We start from the raw sequence: 17,220 nt of genomic DNA on the forward strand, positions 1-17,220 counted from the left end.
GTCTTTATCTTAAATTTGTAACTTAAAAAAAATTCTCATATATTTAATTTAAAGTATGTAATATGTGGATGCTATTTGGTAAAGTTCATTTTATTTATTTATTTATTTATTTTTGACTTTTTGCCATTTCTAGGGCCGCTCTCATGGCATATGGAGGTTCTCAGGCTAAGGGTCTAATCGGATCTGTAGCCACCAGCCTATGCCAGAGCCACAACAATGAGGGATCTGAGCTGCTTCTGCAACCTACACCACAGCTCACAGCAACGCCGGATCCTTAACCCACTGAGCAAGGCCAGGGATCGAAACCACAACCTCATGGTTCCTAGTTGGATCCTTTAACAATTGAGCCACGATGGGAACTCTGGTAAGGTTCATTTTAAAAGGATGAGAATATTATAAAACATACCATGAAACTATTTCTTTGCCCCCTCCCACCAAAAACCAAAACCCTAAAACATGTATCTAAATTTTGCTTCCATTTCTATTGCACACAAATATGTTAAAATTTCAACTCATAAAATAATTGACCTATCTATCCCTGTGCATAAGTTTTGGTCCACAACATTACACTTCAAAAATCAATTATATGTTTTTCTAGTATCATTTACAATAATGACATAGAAATTTTCTGGAAAATTCATTAATAGAAATGAATTATTCCATTATTACATAAATGTTTTTAAATATTTCCATTATTTATAACTAATGAAATAGAAAGTTTTCCAAGGTATGTTTCAAAAGATAAAAAATAAAATGTAAGAAAAAAGAATGCCACAAAGTTCCAGATGAAATACAGCATACTGATTAAGCTCATAGACTCTAGAACTAGACTAACTAGGTTTGAACACTGACTTTACCACTTACTAGCTGAATGAAGAGAGAGCTTTATTTTTGTTTTTAACTGCTTTATGTATGACTTTCCTTATTTGTAAAATGAAGGTTAAAACAGTACTTACCTCATAGGGACACTGTAAGGGTCAAATGAGTTATTATATGTGAAACAGCTACAATGTTATCTGTTATAAAGTCAGCACTAAATTAGTGCTTAAATGTATAGAATGGCCTAATTTATTTTAAATGCATAGATATACAAAACCACTTATTCTATAGGAACATATATAGGTATGCAAACACCCAGAAAAAGGCCTATCACACATCCCAAACTAATACTAATATATCATTATGATCATTAAAGATCCTTTGCTGTTTCAGTATTTTATGTGGAAAATATTATTAAAACATTATTTTTGTTCTTAAGTTTTAAATAATTTTGCAAACGCATTAAACACAACTGTTAAAAAATAATGAAGATACATTCATTGACTTATTGACATAGAAAGATGATCATGCACATATCATTAGGTGCAAACAAGCAGAACAAAACACTGTATTTATTGTATTAATGTGAACTCTGTAATTAAAATTACATGGTTGTGTTTGTGCATGGAATGATCATGTTAATGTCTATACTGATTAGTGATTTCAACTTTATTCTTTATATACAGATATATACATGTATATATAATAAACAAATGGACTCAAATTTACACATTTTTTAAAAAACACTATAAAAGTTAGTTTACTATGAAAAGAGAGCAATAATGACGCAAGGTAACTAGAACATCATGCAACATTCTGCACTCAAAATACATATGTTGAAAGCACAGCCAAGTACAATGGATGAATTAGGAAGGTTATGATTTACTTACCCACCAAACGCCTGCAGTGCAGAGAATTTGGATGCATCCAAATCATTGCCACTTACTATTCGAGCCTTAAATGAAAATGGAGAAAAAACAAAACAAAACAAAAAAAACAGGCTTTTAGCATCCTATTGCTGTGGGTACATGAATTGGGAACACGGGTCAACTGCACTAGACACGCGACACCTAGTATGACAGATGCTAAGCAGGGTCAGCTCCAAGTCAAAGCTACCATGTTTTTGTGAGTGGAGGTTTTGAAATTAGCTGTTAGCATTTAAACAAAAGCACTGGCAGAGTTGAGAAAAATAACGTATTCCAAATATCATTTTCCCTTAAAACTTGGTATGTGCAGTGAAGATCATGAGGCAGTCAGAGAGATCACGATTAGCCAGACTTAAAAACAGATGCTGAGTTTGACCGTAGCAGACCCCCAGGTTGGCAAGTGTAAGCTAAAGTAAGCAAAGCTGGCAAGGTGTAACCTCTTCATAAATGCAACATATTGGGGCACACTGAAAGGACAACCAAAGAATGAAAAGCTGGGATAACATGCACATTTCACAACTAAAACAGAAGAACCAAAACAGGTCTAATATGTCACAAACAAACATGTACAAAAGACAAGATCCCTCAGGAGGGAAGATAAAGTATGATTTAAAACCTTTTCATCCACAGAATTGCTATCTGAAAGAGAACCAGGAAAAGAAGGGATAAATGTTAGATGGAACACTTTTCAAGAAATCATTTATACATATACATGAACAAAGTGTTAGTGTTATATAGTTTCAAATTATAAATGAACAGAACTTCAAGGTAGAATCCCAAGGAAAGATAGTTGGTTCTCACAATTTAAAAAGCTGGAAAATGAGCTGGAATGCTTGAAAAGTATCAACGGGTGATTACAGCACTTAACAAAAACAGTGTGTCATATAAAGAAAAGAACAGGTGAAGAGTCAGAATTCCTCGGCTTCAGCTGGGGCTCTGCCACTTACTAAGTACACTGGGCAAACTATCAAATTCTCTGGAGTCTGGAGTCTAAACCTAACTTTGAAATAAGGTCACTAATTCTTTGCTTTTTCCCTCCAAACATTGTGGAGAGGCTCAATTAAGATTGACACATGCAAAAGTACACCCCAGGTGACTATGTAACTTAAAGATGTTTTTATTAAGGGATTATTTATTTATGGCTTCTCATATAATAGAACTTCAGAACTAAAAGATTAATTAAGTATATTTCATCTTGCAAATAAGAAAAATGATATCTGAAGGGGTTAAAAAGACTTAAGATCACAAAACAAATAAATGACAGAAAGTCGGACATAAAGCCAGGTTTCTGATCCCCCATCTGCTGCCATTTAGTTCTAAGTATTTCAGGTGAGTTGAACAAAACATTGAGGAATGACTGGTCCATAGTTCTCCAGTGCAATTTAAGACAAATAACAAAGTCAAGATTTCTCAGTTTCAGTGGCTCATGGGCCCAAGTAGATGAACAATGGACTAGTGATTTTTTTTTAAATTTTGTTTCTCTTTGAAACTCAAGTCTAAATCTGCCAAAGTAATCACAGTATGGTCCAATGCTTATACAGTGTTATCACTTTTTAATATAAGCTAGAGGGATTTCTCTATGAATACAAGCTGGCAGAAAACTAGAGCTGGAGTGACCTTATAATTCATTAGTCCAAACCCTTTGTTTATATAAATGAGCCCTCAGAGAGAAAAACATTTGCCCAAGGACATATAACTCAATAATGACCTTTATTGATAAAAATCTCAAATACATTTATTTTCTTGACTCATCAAGTATGAACTGGTTACCATAACTAAATATTTCTGTGCAATATTTTAAAGATTTTATAATACCCCAGGGTTCTATCCTGGAATATAAAACAGGGTTAAGCACAATGTAAAGTAATAAAGCAAATCTTATTTATGGCCATAAATATTCTTAAATACAGCATAAAATACAGAAAATAAACTTTAGCACTGTATCAGAAGAATAACATACCATATCCATGAAATTTTTTCATAAGCTTGATTTAAAAATCATTGATTAACATGACATATCAGCTGGTCAGAAAATATGTACCAGCGTTTCAATAGGAACATACAAGTTATCTGATAAAATGTTGAAACCTAAGTAAGTTTTAACGTTTTTAAAATAGGACTGGAATGAGTCTTAAATTTAATATGGTAAAAAGTATCTTCCATAATCATCAATTTAAGTGTAAAATATTAGGGCATTCCTGTTATTAAAAGAAAAACAAAGATGACCATGCCCATATTTAATTGCTGGAAATTCCGACCAATATATTAAAACACAAATTATAAATAACACAAATGTTGAAAGGTAGAGTTCAAAGTTACTCTTTTTTTGGGAATTACAATATTATACCCAGAAAACAATCCAAGCCAAACCACCCAGAAAACTATTCAGATTAATAAAATAGGTAGCAAAGTGAACACATGACCAACACACAAACAGAATAACATTATTTCCTACTAACTAGCAATAACTAATTTGGAAATCAATGATATTAGATTTTATTTCAAATACCCAGTACTTTTGACATATTGACAACCTTCACTATAACAAAGTGTATTTATTTAATGGTTACCACAAAATAAATATTTAAAATTAATATCTAATGCTTAAATGAGATAGTTATAATCATTAACAATTTCCTATGATTAAAGTAAAAATCCTTGTTTCCACTTTTGATATTTTACCCCTATAACACCATACTTTTTAAAAGAAATTTGGACAGAAGAAATTCTAAATTTATAAAGAATTTGAATTCTAGAATCCTATCTACCTTAAGAATTTCCTTAAGTTTCTTTGCTCTAAAATTCTTTAGTGATGATATAAATCTTCCACTGGGGATAATATTGTTCACCACCTGCAGTGGAAATATGTTTGTCTTATTTACTACCATATCAAAATAGACCAATATTTCAAACATAAACAGTATGCTTAAGAGTCGAGATGGGAGCTGAAAATATTTCAGAGCAAACCCTGTAAATGTAATCAGAGGATTGTTCAGTTGTCCTTAACTTTTACGTAGTACATACTATGTGCTAGATATTCTGCAAAGCACTTTATCTGCTCTTTTATTGAATGTTGCCAACGTCTTATAAGGTACCACTATTCATTAGATGCTGCCAGGGCGAAGGAAACATTTCGATATGGCTCACTTTTTAGTCAAAATTCTGGATGCAAAGGAGTGGGTGCTAAGTGAGAGATTAACGACTATTAACTCACATCTCATACTTTTGTTCACAGCAGTAACCAAAAAATTGGGTCATGATGACAATACAATGATAAAGACACATGTAAAATTTGATATGAGAGCACAGACAAGAAATCTCCTAACTCTGCAGCCAGAAAGGACATTAGGTTTAGAGAGAATGCATGAGGGAAATGCTTTATGAGTGTGTGCTTATCAGATGAAGGCATTCTTGGCAGAGGGAAAAGAATTCTAAAAGGCAAGGAGGCTTGAAAGAGTATAGTGTTAGGAACTGAAACATGGCAGCATAACAGTAAAGAATTATAAGGAATAAGAGGTAGATGAATAGGGTTCATAAGTATGAAAGTATGTATCTTAATAAGGAATTTATAATCTAATTGCAATGTGGAATCATAGCAGGCTCCCAAGCAAGTTTTGATATATAACTTGATCAGAATTTTATTTTTTTAAAAAAATCCAAAGCAGTCCTCTGGACAACAATGCAGAACAAGCTAATATAGAAGGAGTCTGCTCTCTGACTCATGTAACATAATTTCTTAAGCTTAAAAACAAATCTCAACTCAAAGAAAAACAATCTCCCATTCACTACTAATGAAGCAGCAACTCAACACTAATTGTGGATGAGTAAAAGCTAAAACTGCTTACAGGGGTATTAAAATCATTCATTCATTCAGAAAATATTGAGCCAGTTTCCCTAAGTCAAAGCATTATGCTAGGAGCCAAGGATCCATGAGCAGTAACCCACACCAGAGAATCTCGGCACAAGAAAAGCTAAAAAACTTTTTGGAACTACCCACATAAAGCAGACAGCCAATACTGTGTAAACACTCCTAGAATATAAATGCTTAAAATAAAAATTATCTTTGGGAAAGGATAAATGAGAAATTTTTTCCATTAACAGAAAGACATAAATGGCAATACTTCACCCATGAGAAATGGGACTTCAGGCCTATACCAAGTGTAGGTTCACAATTCACATCAAAATAAAATACATTTCACATAAAATATAATTAAAAATTGATGATATACTTTGCCAAAAAAGAAACCTCAACATATTCCATGAAAGTCATATTATGAAGATCAACAACATAAAAAATCAACAATGGGCTAGCAACTTAAAAAAAAGAAAACTATACCTGGAAACAAACATTTCCTCATAATATTTACAGAAGGGAAAAATGGTAGAAATTATGAAATATGTATAAATAAACTAAAATTAAACATAAGACACACATACATATAGAGTTGTGGGATAGATCTGACATAATGGGGTTACAGTTCTAAATGTACTAAATATTAAAAAAATTAAAATAGACAAAGTTAAGAATGCAACTCAAGAAGCTAAATAGAATCACAGCATAAATCTAAAGAAAGTAAAAATCAGAATAATAAAGATTGGAAAGATATAAAATTATTTTGTGAAAAAACAGATATCAAAAATTTTTTAAAAATTTAATAAGGGTATAAGTCTTAAGCAAGATGGATTAAGGAAAGATAATATACATTTAAACAATATTATTATGTAAAATAGTTAACCAAAGATTAAGTGGAGATTTAAAAACTTTAGAGTATGCCATAAACATCTTTAATGTCAATTGACGCTAAAACAAGTGGGTAGTTTTCTAAAACATTAAATTACCAAAATATAAATTTTTGAAAACTTACCAACATTTACACAAAATCTAAAAACTAAAAAGCCAATAATTACTAAAATTAAAAAATTGAATCAGTAAGAATTTCCCCAAGAAAGAACACCAAGATTTATCGAGTCTGTGTAAAACAGATAATACGAATGTATACAAAGCTGGTTATTGAAATAAGATGGATTTTTAAGTCATGTGGAATATATTGAATGGAAATAGAAGGTAATGTACCAACTATTTTTCTATGGCTAGTATAAATGTGATACTGAAATCAGAATGGGCTAGTACATAGAGATTATACACAAGTATCATGTATGAGCTCATAAGCAAAATCCTAAATAATTTTTGTATTCAGTTCAGCAGTGTGCATGGGTGCATACATTTATCCAAGTTGTGTTTGTCCCCAGGATAAAAGAGTGCTCAAACAATACAAAATCAATCGGACTTCTGCTTCCAAGAAAAATGGACGTGCTCACTTCCCCTGTAATTCCCACTAAATACAACTAAAAACTTTGGACATTACATATAAAACAAATACGCATATAAAATTCTCAATGGTGGAAAAAAGGTATACAGGGTAGGGACTTGGGGCACAAAGTACAACATGATGATGGTTCTCTGGGTTGTTTGTTTTGTTTTGCCTCAAAGATCCCAAACTGAATATTGGGGAAGCCAGCAACCCCAGATATGTCCATGGTAATGGAACAGACAAGGAAAGCCTCCTTTCTGTAGCATAAAGACCAAGAAAGGGACAGGCTAGCAAGTCAGGAAATCTTAGTTAACTCACTCCAGCTACACATCACAGAAAAACCTGTGACCCCAACTCTCACCCGTCAGCAAAGGCATGAAGGTACCCCTAGACATGTACAATTGCCATGCTGTGATGAGGTGCTCCAATTCCCCACACTGTCTGGAGTGCCCTCAGAAGCATGCTGTCAGAGAAGAGCAGTTGGAAACCATGCAGAAAGCCTGAACTTCTACCCTGAAAAGTGGTAGTGAGGCACTTTTCCCCTCCTAACTGGAGTGGTATTAGAGGAGGTCTAATGGGTAGTCAGTAATTTGTCACTGCCCATCAATTACAAGGTCACCCCACAATGTCAGTGATGGCCACATAGGAAGTAGCAATTAGGTACCCATTCCCCTCCAAGCTAAGATGGTGCAAGGAACTCCCAGTCCTGCCCAGCAGTAACAAGTCCCTCCACCTCGCCGTCTATGGAGACTGAGCAGAGAGCTTAGACTTTCACCTCCATCTGGCAGAAAAAAGTCACAACCCCAACTCAACTCCTGGAGCAGCACCAGACAAGACCTGCTAAAGTACAAGACCTCAGAAGATTCAAAATCTTGCAACATAATCCCCCAAAGGTCCAGGTTTCTTGTTACACCAAGAACCTCACACTGAATGAGGATGGACAATAGCTGCCAATGTTTTGACACTAGTGTTAGAATGAACTGACAAGGACTTTAAAGTAGTCAGTATAACATGTTTCACCATATAAATATGTCTGAAACAAATGAAAATACAGAATGTTTTAGTAAAGTAGTAGACACTCTCAGCAAGAAATTGAAAACAGGAGTTCCCATCATGGCTTAGTGGAAATGAATCTGACTAGAATCAATGAGGATGAAGGTTCAACCCCTGGCATCACTCAGTGGGTTAAGGATCTGGTGTTACCATGAGCTGTGGTGTAGGTCACAGATGCTGATAAGATCTGGTGTTGCTGTGGCTGTGGTGCAGGCCCCTAGCCTGAGAACCTCCATATGCTGCAATGAGGTCCTAGAAAGACAAAAGAGGAAAAAGAGAAATCAAAAACAAAGAAATGAAAATTTCACAATTAAAATGCAACAACAAATAAAATATGAAATAGATGGGCTGAACATTCATTTGAAAGAAAAACACATCAGGGAACTTGTAGAACAGAAGAAATTATAACATCTGAAATACAGAGAATGAAAAAATGTACACCCTCAGGGACATGTTCTGATAAAAATATAAAAGTGTAATATGCATCTCACTGGAGTCCCAGATGAACAGGAAAAATAAGAAAGGGACTGTATGATTCTGCTCAGGCCACTATAACAAAATATCATAGACTGGGTGGCTTAAGAAACAGATGTTTATTTCTTACAATTCTAGAGGCTGGGAAGTCCAAGATCAAGGTGCCATCAGATTTGGTTCTTGAAAGGGGCTTTTTCCTCGCTTGCAGATACCTTCCTTTTCATTGTGTCTTCACATGGTGAGAGAACAAGCTCTGGTATCTCTCCCTCTTCTGATAAGGACACTGATTCCCCCATGAGGCACAACCCTCATGACTTAATCTACTTACCTCCCAAATGGTGCACCTCCAGACACCACTGCATGGAGGACATAAACATTCAGTCCATAACAGGATTGAAAATATATTCAATATGAAAATGACTGAAAAATTCCCCAAGTTTGGCAACAATTTAAAAAAACTAAACACAAATCTAAAGAAGCTGAGTGAACCATAAATAGTACAAACCCAAAGAAATTTATGTGAATACACTTCACAAGCATCTGAAAACTAAAGGTGGAGAAAAAATGTTGAAATCAGCCAGAGAAATGGCATATTATTTATAGAACACAATTTTTAATGAAAACGTATTTTTATTGGAAACCAGGGCCAAAAAAACCCACAAAAAAACAAAATAGCACACCACTTTTTAAGTGCTGAAAGAAGAAAATTATCAACTTTGGATTTTCAATCCAGTACAAATATATCCTCAGATATAAAGAGTAAAGTAAGACATTTTCAGATAATGGAAAACTGAGACTTTGTAACCAACCAACCTACTCTAAAAGATTGGGTAAAGAAAACTCTCTAAGCAAAAAGGAAATGATAAAACAAATCTTAGAATACCCAGAAAGAAGAGTGAATATGTTAAGAGTAAAACTATGGGTGAATACCATACACTTTCCTGCTCCTGAGTTTTCTATATTTTGTTTGATGCTGAAATTAAAACTACTATCCAGCGTGGTTCTTGTCAATGTATATAGAGGAATTATTTAAGATATTTTACTTTCAATGTATGAGAGTAAAGCAACAAAGGGAAGATAAGGTTACTGCATTTAACATGAACTGGTCAAACATATACATATATAATTTACCAAAGCCTGCTTATATATAATATGTAGTAGGCAAAATAAAGGCTTTCAAAAATGTTCATGAAATGAAGTGTGGAACCTGAATATGGAAAATATGGAAAAGGGGAATTAAATTTGCAGAAAAAGAACTATTATTCAGGTTTATCGGTAGGCTCAATTAATCACAGGGCAGAGCTGTTAAAATGGAAAGGGAGGCAGAAGAATGAGGTCAGAGTGATCCAAAATGAAAAAGCTCTACACACAGTTGCTGGTTTGAAAATGGAAAAAGACAGTCATCAGCCAAGAAATATGAGTGGCATCTAGAAGCTGGAAAAGTCCTGGAAACAGATTCTTCCCTAAGCCTCCAGAAAGGAATACAGCTGTGCTGAAACCTTGTCTTTAGCCCATTGAAACCTGTATCAGATTTTCACCTTGAGAACTTTAGGATAAAAATTTGTATTGTTTTAGTTTGTGGGGAAATTAAGGCAATTGAAAACATACATAAATGTAATAATAATAATAGCTGCTTAAAAAGCTACACAGAGATACACTCAAAAACTGAAAAAAAAAGTACAACTAATCTATAGCAATGCAGGGAAAAAAATAGAAAACTGAAATCTAGACAGAAGACAAAGAATAAAATGGCAAATTTGAGCCTTAGCATGTCAATAATTACACTAAATATAAATGGTTTAAATATATCAAAAGAAAGCAGTAGAAGCAATGTTAATATCAAATAAACTCGACTTCAGATCAAAAAAAAAAAAAAAGAGGCAAAAGCATATGTATGGTATAATGGTCAATCCAAAATGAAGATATAGCAATCCAAAGTGACTATGCACCAAATACAGACCAGCAAAGCATGTGAAACACAAAAAACATATAACAGAAAGGAAAAATAGACAAATATACAATTATTGTCAGAAACTACCTACACTGATGAAAGTAATCAAAGAAGACAATAATACAGACAGATTCACCACATTTACAGATTGGAAGACTTTCCTTTTTTAACTGAAGTATATCGGATGTACAATATAGTAATTCAAGACATTTGTATTCATTATGAGTTTATCACCATGAGAAATTTAGTAATAATTTGTCACTGTATGAAGTTATTGTAATAGTACTAACTATATTCCCTATACTGTACATTACATTCCCATTACTTAGTTTATACCTGGAAGTATGTTTTTCCCAACTACCTAGGCTAGGGGTCAAATCAGAACTGCAGCTGCCACCCTATGTCACAGCCACAGCAACACCAGATCCAAGCTACATCTGCACACTACACAGAACATGGCAGAAACACCTGATCTTTAACCTACTGAGTGAAGTCAGGGATGGAATCTGAATATTCACAGACACTATGTTCACTTCTTAACGCAATGAGCCACAATGGGAACCAGCCCCTCCATTGGATTTATTAATTTTGTTTTTTATATTCCATATATAAATCAAAGTATATAGTATTTGCCTTCCTCTGATTTATTTCACTTTGCATAATTCCTCAGATCCATCCTTGCTGTTGCAAATGGCAAGATATTTTTTATGTATGCATATATACACACAGATACATATCTATTATCTATCTATACACTATATGTATATAGATAGATAATACATATTACATATATATATACACACATATATATACATAAAAAAGTCATGAAATGCTTGAAAGGATTTAAAAAGATCCATATATAAGCTGCTTATAAGAGACTCACTTTAATTTCATTCTTTTACATGTAGCTGTCCAGTTTTCCCAGCATCACTTATTGAAAGGACTGGCTTTTCTCCATTGTATATTCTTGCCTCCTTTGTCATAGATTAGTTGACTGTAGGTGTGTGAGTTTAATTCTGGGCCATCTATCCTGTTCCACTGATCTATATTCCCCACTGTCTTTGTGCGAGTACCATCCAGTTTTGATGACTATTGCTTTGGAGTATAGTCTGAGGTCAGGGAGCCTGATTCCTCCAGCTCCATTTTTCTTTCTCAGGATGGCTTTGGCTATTCTGGATCTTTTGTGCTTCCAAATAAACTTTAAAATATTTTGCTTTAGTTCTGTAAAATGTCATTGATATTTGGTAAGGATTGCATTAAATCTGTAGATTGCCTTGGGTAGTATAAGTTGTTTTGATAATATTGATTCTTCTAATCCAAGAGTATGGTATGTCTTTCTGTTTGTGTTACCTTTGATTTCTTTCATCAGTGTTTTATAGTTTCCATAGTACAGGTCTTCTGTCTCTTTAGGTAGCTTTATTCCTAAGTATATTATTCTTTCTGATGCAATGGTAAATGGGATTGTTTCCCTAATTTCTCTTTCTAATCTTTTATTGTTAGTATATAGAAATGCTGTTGACTTCTGGGTATTATTTTGTATCCTGTGACTTTACCAAATTCATGGATAAGCTCTAACAGTTTTCTGGTAGACTCTTTAGGATTCTCTAGGTATAGTATCATGTCATCTACAAAGAGTGATAGTTTTCTTCCTTTCCAATTTGTATTCCTTTTATTTCTTTTTCTTCTCTGCTGTGGCTACGACTTTCAAAACTATGTAGAATAGTAGTGGCAAGAACAGACATCCTTGTCTTGTTCCTGATCTCAGCAGGAATTCTATCAGCTTTTCACCATTGAGAATGATGTTAACTCTGGGTTTGTCATATATGGTCTTTATTATGCTGAGGTAGGTTCCCTCTATGCCCACTTTCTGGAGGGTTTTTGTCAGAAATGGGTATTGGATTTTTTTAAAGGCTTTTTCTGCCTCTATGGAGAGGATCATATGGTTTTTATTCTTCAGTTTGTTAATGTGGTGTATCACACTGATTGATTTGTGGATATTGAAGAATCCTTGCATCCCTGGGATAAATCCCACATGATGTACAATCCTTTTAATGTACTGTTGGATTCAGTTTTCTAGTATTTTTTTGAGGATTTTTACATCTATGTTCATCGGGGATATTGGCCTGTAATTTTCTTTTTTTGTGGTATCTTTGGTTTTGGTATGAGGGTGATGGTGGCCTCACAGAATGAGTTTGGGTATATTCCTTCCTCTGCAATTTTTCAGAATAGTTTCAGAAGGGTAGGTGTTAGCTCTTCTCTAAATATTTTACAGAATGTTTATAAGACACTCACTTTGTTTCATTTTGTTTTTTGTCCTTTAGGCTACTCTGGTGGCATATGGAGGTTCCCAGGGTAGGGGTCCAATGGTAGCTGTAGCCACCAGCCTACGCCATAGCCACAGCAACATGGGATCAGAGCCACATATCCGACCTACTTCACAGCTCACAGCAACACCAGATCCTTAACCCATTAAGCAAGGCCAGGGGTTGAACCCACATCCTCAAGGGTGCTAGTCAGGTTAGTTAACCACTGAGCCACAAGGGGAACTCCAAGACACTTACTTTAGATCTAAAGACAGTGATAGAGGAATGGATAAAGATATGCCTTGACTGGAGTATTTAGTGCCATGACATTTAAAGTAATTACTGATAATTTTGTACTTATTGCCATTTTGTTCTTTGTTTTCTGATTGTGTTTATAGTTATTTTTCCTCTCTTGCTCCCTTCCTTTGTGATTTGATAATTTTCTTTAGAGTTACATTTGTGTACATAACATTTCTTTCAATTGTTTGTGTACCTGTTACAGGTTTTTGGTTTGAGATTCATATATAAAAACCTAGCAGTCTCTTTCAAGTTGATGGTAGTTCAAATTTGAGCACATTCTAAAAGCACTGCTCTTATACCTCTACATTTTGTTTTTTATATTTTACATCTTACTTTGTGTATTGCTTAATTATTTAAGATGTAACTTTATCACTTTTTTCTCTTCTAACCTTCATTTTAGATTTATATGTGGTTACCTTTCATATGTTTTCCTTTACCATTAAGATTTTACTTTCATAGTGTCGTTTCTAGGTCTGGCTCTGCCTTTTCCATTTAAAGAAGTCCTCCTTTTAACCTTTCTGTAAGGGCAGTTTGTGAAAACCTTTAGCTTTTGCTTATCTGGGAAATTATTTCTCTTTCAAATATGAATGATGACCTTGCTAGGAAGAATATTCACTGTTTTAAGTTTTTTTCCCACAGTACTTTGAATATATTGTGCCATTCTCTTCTAGCCTGCAAATTTTCTGGTAAAAAATCAGCTGATAGTTTATGAAGGTTCTCTTGTATGTATCTAGTTTTTCTCTTTGGGCTTTAACTTTGGGCATTTCATTATTATGTGTATTGGTATGGGCCTCTGAATTCATCTTGTTTAGGAGTCAGTGCTTCTAAGACTTGGATTTCTGTTTCCTTTCCTAGGAAAGAAAATTTTCAGTCATTATTTCTTCAGGTAGGCATTCTGTTCCATTCTCTCTTCTTCTGGGATGCCTATAGTACAAACACTAGCATGCTTGATGTTGCTCCAGATGTCCCATAACTTATTTTTATTTCTGTTCCAATTGCATCATTTTTACTACCCATATTCCAAATTGCAGCTCCATTCTTTTGCATCCTCTAATCTGCTATTGATTTCATGTAATGTATTTTTCATTTCAGTTACTGTATTGTCCATTTCTAATTGGCTCTCTTTTTTTTATTTGTTGAAGTTATTACTGAGTTCATTGATTCTTCTCCCAAGTTTGATGAACATTGTTTTGACAAACACTTTGAATTCTTTACCTGGTAAATGTGCTTCCCTCTCTTTCATTTAGTTCTTATTCTATCAGCTACATCTCCTGGTCTTGAAAGAGAGACTTTATGTAAAGGTGTCCCATGGAGCCTAGGGGCACAGTCCCCCCCTGGTCACCAGAGCTGGAGGCTCCAGGGGTATTCCCTGTATGGGCTATGGGTGCCCCTCAGTAGTGATTGGGCCATAATTTCTGTGGATTGCTGGTGAGTGAAATCAAACATCTGGGTGAAAGTTTTGGCAGTAACTGCTATAGACACCCTTGAGGGTGGAGAGAGCCCCTGACACAGCTAGTTGTCTGTGAGGTCAAGCTGTCAATGCTGCAAGCCTAAGCTCTTGCAGGCAAACTGGTATATGGGGCTTGCTTCCTAGAGCAGGAACCACTTTAGAAAGTTGCCAGTGTTGAACAAAGTGACCCATCAGGTAGGATGGGTCAGAAGCCACTTTGAAGGGACCAGATGGGTAGGAAGGTTGGATAGGGGCTAGTCCTCAGGAGAATTCTGGGGCAGGGCTCACAGAACTAGCTAGGGTGATGGAGAGTAACAGAACTGGTACCTTCCAGTGCCAGGCCAGCTAGTTGAAAGAGTATAATAATGGTGCCCATCAGTGCTTCTGTCCCTTTAAAAAGTTCTACCAGAAGTTCCCGTCGTGGCGCAGTGGTTAACGAGTCCGACTAGGAACCATGAGGTTGCGGGTTCCATCCCTGCCCTTGCTCAATGGGTTAACGATCCGGCGTGAGCTGTGGTGTAGGTCACAGACGCGGCTCGGATCCTGCGTTACTGTGGCTCTGGCATAGGCCAGTGACTACAGCTCAGATTCAACCCCTAGCCTGGGAACCTCCATATGCCGCGGGAGCGGCCCAAGAAATAGCAAAAAGACCAAAAAAAAAAAAGTTTAAAAAGTTCTACCAGATACTTGCCCCCTTTGGCAGATGCCTTAAAGTTGGTCTTCATATGACTCTGGTTCTTTTCAAGCTGCTGCCTCTGTGCTGGAATTTGAAGCAAGCAAGTTTGTGTGAAAGGTCCTCAAAAGCAGAGTCTCAGTTTCCGACAGCCCTCCAGCTCTCCTGAAGTCCTACTGGTTTTCAAAGCCAGGTATTATGGAGGCTCATCTTCCCAATGCAGGAACCCCAGGCTGAGGAACCTTGTACCCTCTGCTTTTCTGGGGGGACCTCTGTGGCTATGCTATCTCCTCCTGCATGTGGGTTGCCCCAGCAGGTGTGGGTTCTGACTAGATGGCATCTATGCCCTTCTTACCTGTCTCAGTGTGACCTTTATATCCTTAGTTGTAGGAAATCTGTTCTATTGGTCTTTAGGTGGTCCTCAGAGACAGTTGTTCTACATGTAATTATAGTTTTAGTGTGTCTGGGGAAGGAGGTGAGCTCAGGATCATCTTAGTATGCCATCTTGAGTCCTCCTCCCAGGAATTCAAAGTCTTAATAGCAAGATGTCAGTTCTATCCAAATTTATATATGCATTCATGTAAAATTTTATAAATTTTGATAAGAATTGAATTAAATATATATTTAAATATTCTATTTAATTCAATTCTTAACAAAATTCCAGCAAGTTTTTTGTAGCCACATTCAAGATTTATCTAAAAACTGGAGTCCTTTGAAGGCAAAGGAACTAGAATAGCTAAAATAAAAAGGCAAAGACAAAAATATGGAGGAATTACACTACCCAATTTCAAGACTTACAGTAACCAAAATTGTATGATATTAGTGGACAGAATGAAACCAATCAACAAAATAGAACAGAGGACATAGAAATAGACCTACACATTTGCTATTTTGACAAAGATGCAAAAACAAATCAATTAGAGGATAGACTTTTCAACAACTGGTGCTTAAGCAATAGGATATTCATAAGCAAAACCACCATCCTCAACCTAAATCTCACACCTTATGCAAACATCTCAAAATTAATTATGTATTTAAATGTAAAATTAAAAATTATTAAAATTTCAGTTAGCCTATGAGAAAATATTCAAGACATGAGGTTTGGAGAATAGTTCTTAATTATGACACAAAAACTGTGATAAAAAATCTTTTATCAAAATTTAAAACTTTGCTATTAGACCCTGTTAAAAAAAATATAAAGAGAAGCTATGATCTGCAAGAATATATTTGAAAATGGCAGAATTACATATATATAATTGGATGTAAAGAGACATTTCACTCAAGAGAACATATGATAAAAAAACAAACATGTGAAAAAGATTATCAGTATCACTAGATAGTCAGGAAATGCAAATTAAAGCCAGGATGAAACGTCTCTGAACTCCTATCAGAATAATCAATTAAAAAACAGTGACAATACCAAATGCTAGAGAGGATGCAATAAAACAGGGTCTTTCATATATTATCAGTGGAAATCTAAAATAATATTATAATAACTCTGGAAAAGAGTTTGGCAGTTTCTTATAAAACTAAAGATATGCTTACAACCCCTGGTTACTAATCCAAGAAATGAAACATGTCCAGACAAAGCCTTACAAATGATAGCTCATAACAACTTGATGTTAATGGCCCAAATCTGAAAAGAACCAAAATGTCCTTCAGTACGTGGACAATTAAAGACAAATACATCCATAACATGGAGTACTATCCATCAATAAAAATAAACTAATGATACACCACTTAAACAATCAAGAGCATTATGCTAGGTGAAAGCAAATACCAGAGTCAAAATATCAGATATGATATGGTTCTGTTTATATAACACTTCTTTTTACAGCTGCACCCACGGCATATGGAAAGTCCCAAGCTAGGGGTCAAATCGGAGCTGCAGCTGCTACACCAAAGCCACAGCAACACCAGATCTGAGTAGCATCTGTGACTTGCGCCATAGCCGTAGCT

The 17,220-nt window shown here is 35.1% G+C and overlaps 1 protein-coding gene across 5 annotated transcripts in view; it reads right to left on the reverse strand.

Moving 5' to 3' along the window:
- UNC13C (unc-13 homolog C) overlaps positions 1-17,220 on the reverse strand; it is a 599,284-nt gene that overhangs the window by 435,969 nt on the left and 146,095 nt on the right. For 3 of the 5 annotated variants that reach the window (XM_084969731.1, XM_084969727.1, XM_084969712.1), the window contains 2 exons: positions 2,362-2,384; positions 1,710-1,774 (listed from right to left, as the gene is read on the reverse strand). Coding sequence is in view for 1 of the 5 variants with exons in the window: in XM_084969712.1 (XP_084825838.1) it covers positions 1,710-1,774; positions 2,362-2,384 (88 nt within the window). In the remaining 4 variants the exon portion in view is untranslated. The remainder of the gene's footprint in view (positions 1-1,709; positions 1,775-2,361; positions 2,385-17,220) is intronic. The other 2 variants (XM_084969723.1, XM_084969719.1) reach the window with 1 other exon arrangement.

This window comes from Sus scrofa, chromosome 1, assembly GCF_054392235.1.
Source record: "Sus scrofa isolate SSC_HxYL_T2T_F1_AM1 chromosome 1, Sscrofa_HxYL_maternal_Yorkshire_Landrace_v2.0, whole genome shotgun sequence".
Classification (NCBI taxonomy): Eukaryota; Metazoa; Chordata; class Mammalia; order Artiodactyla; family Suidae; genus Sus; species Sus scrofa.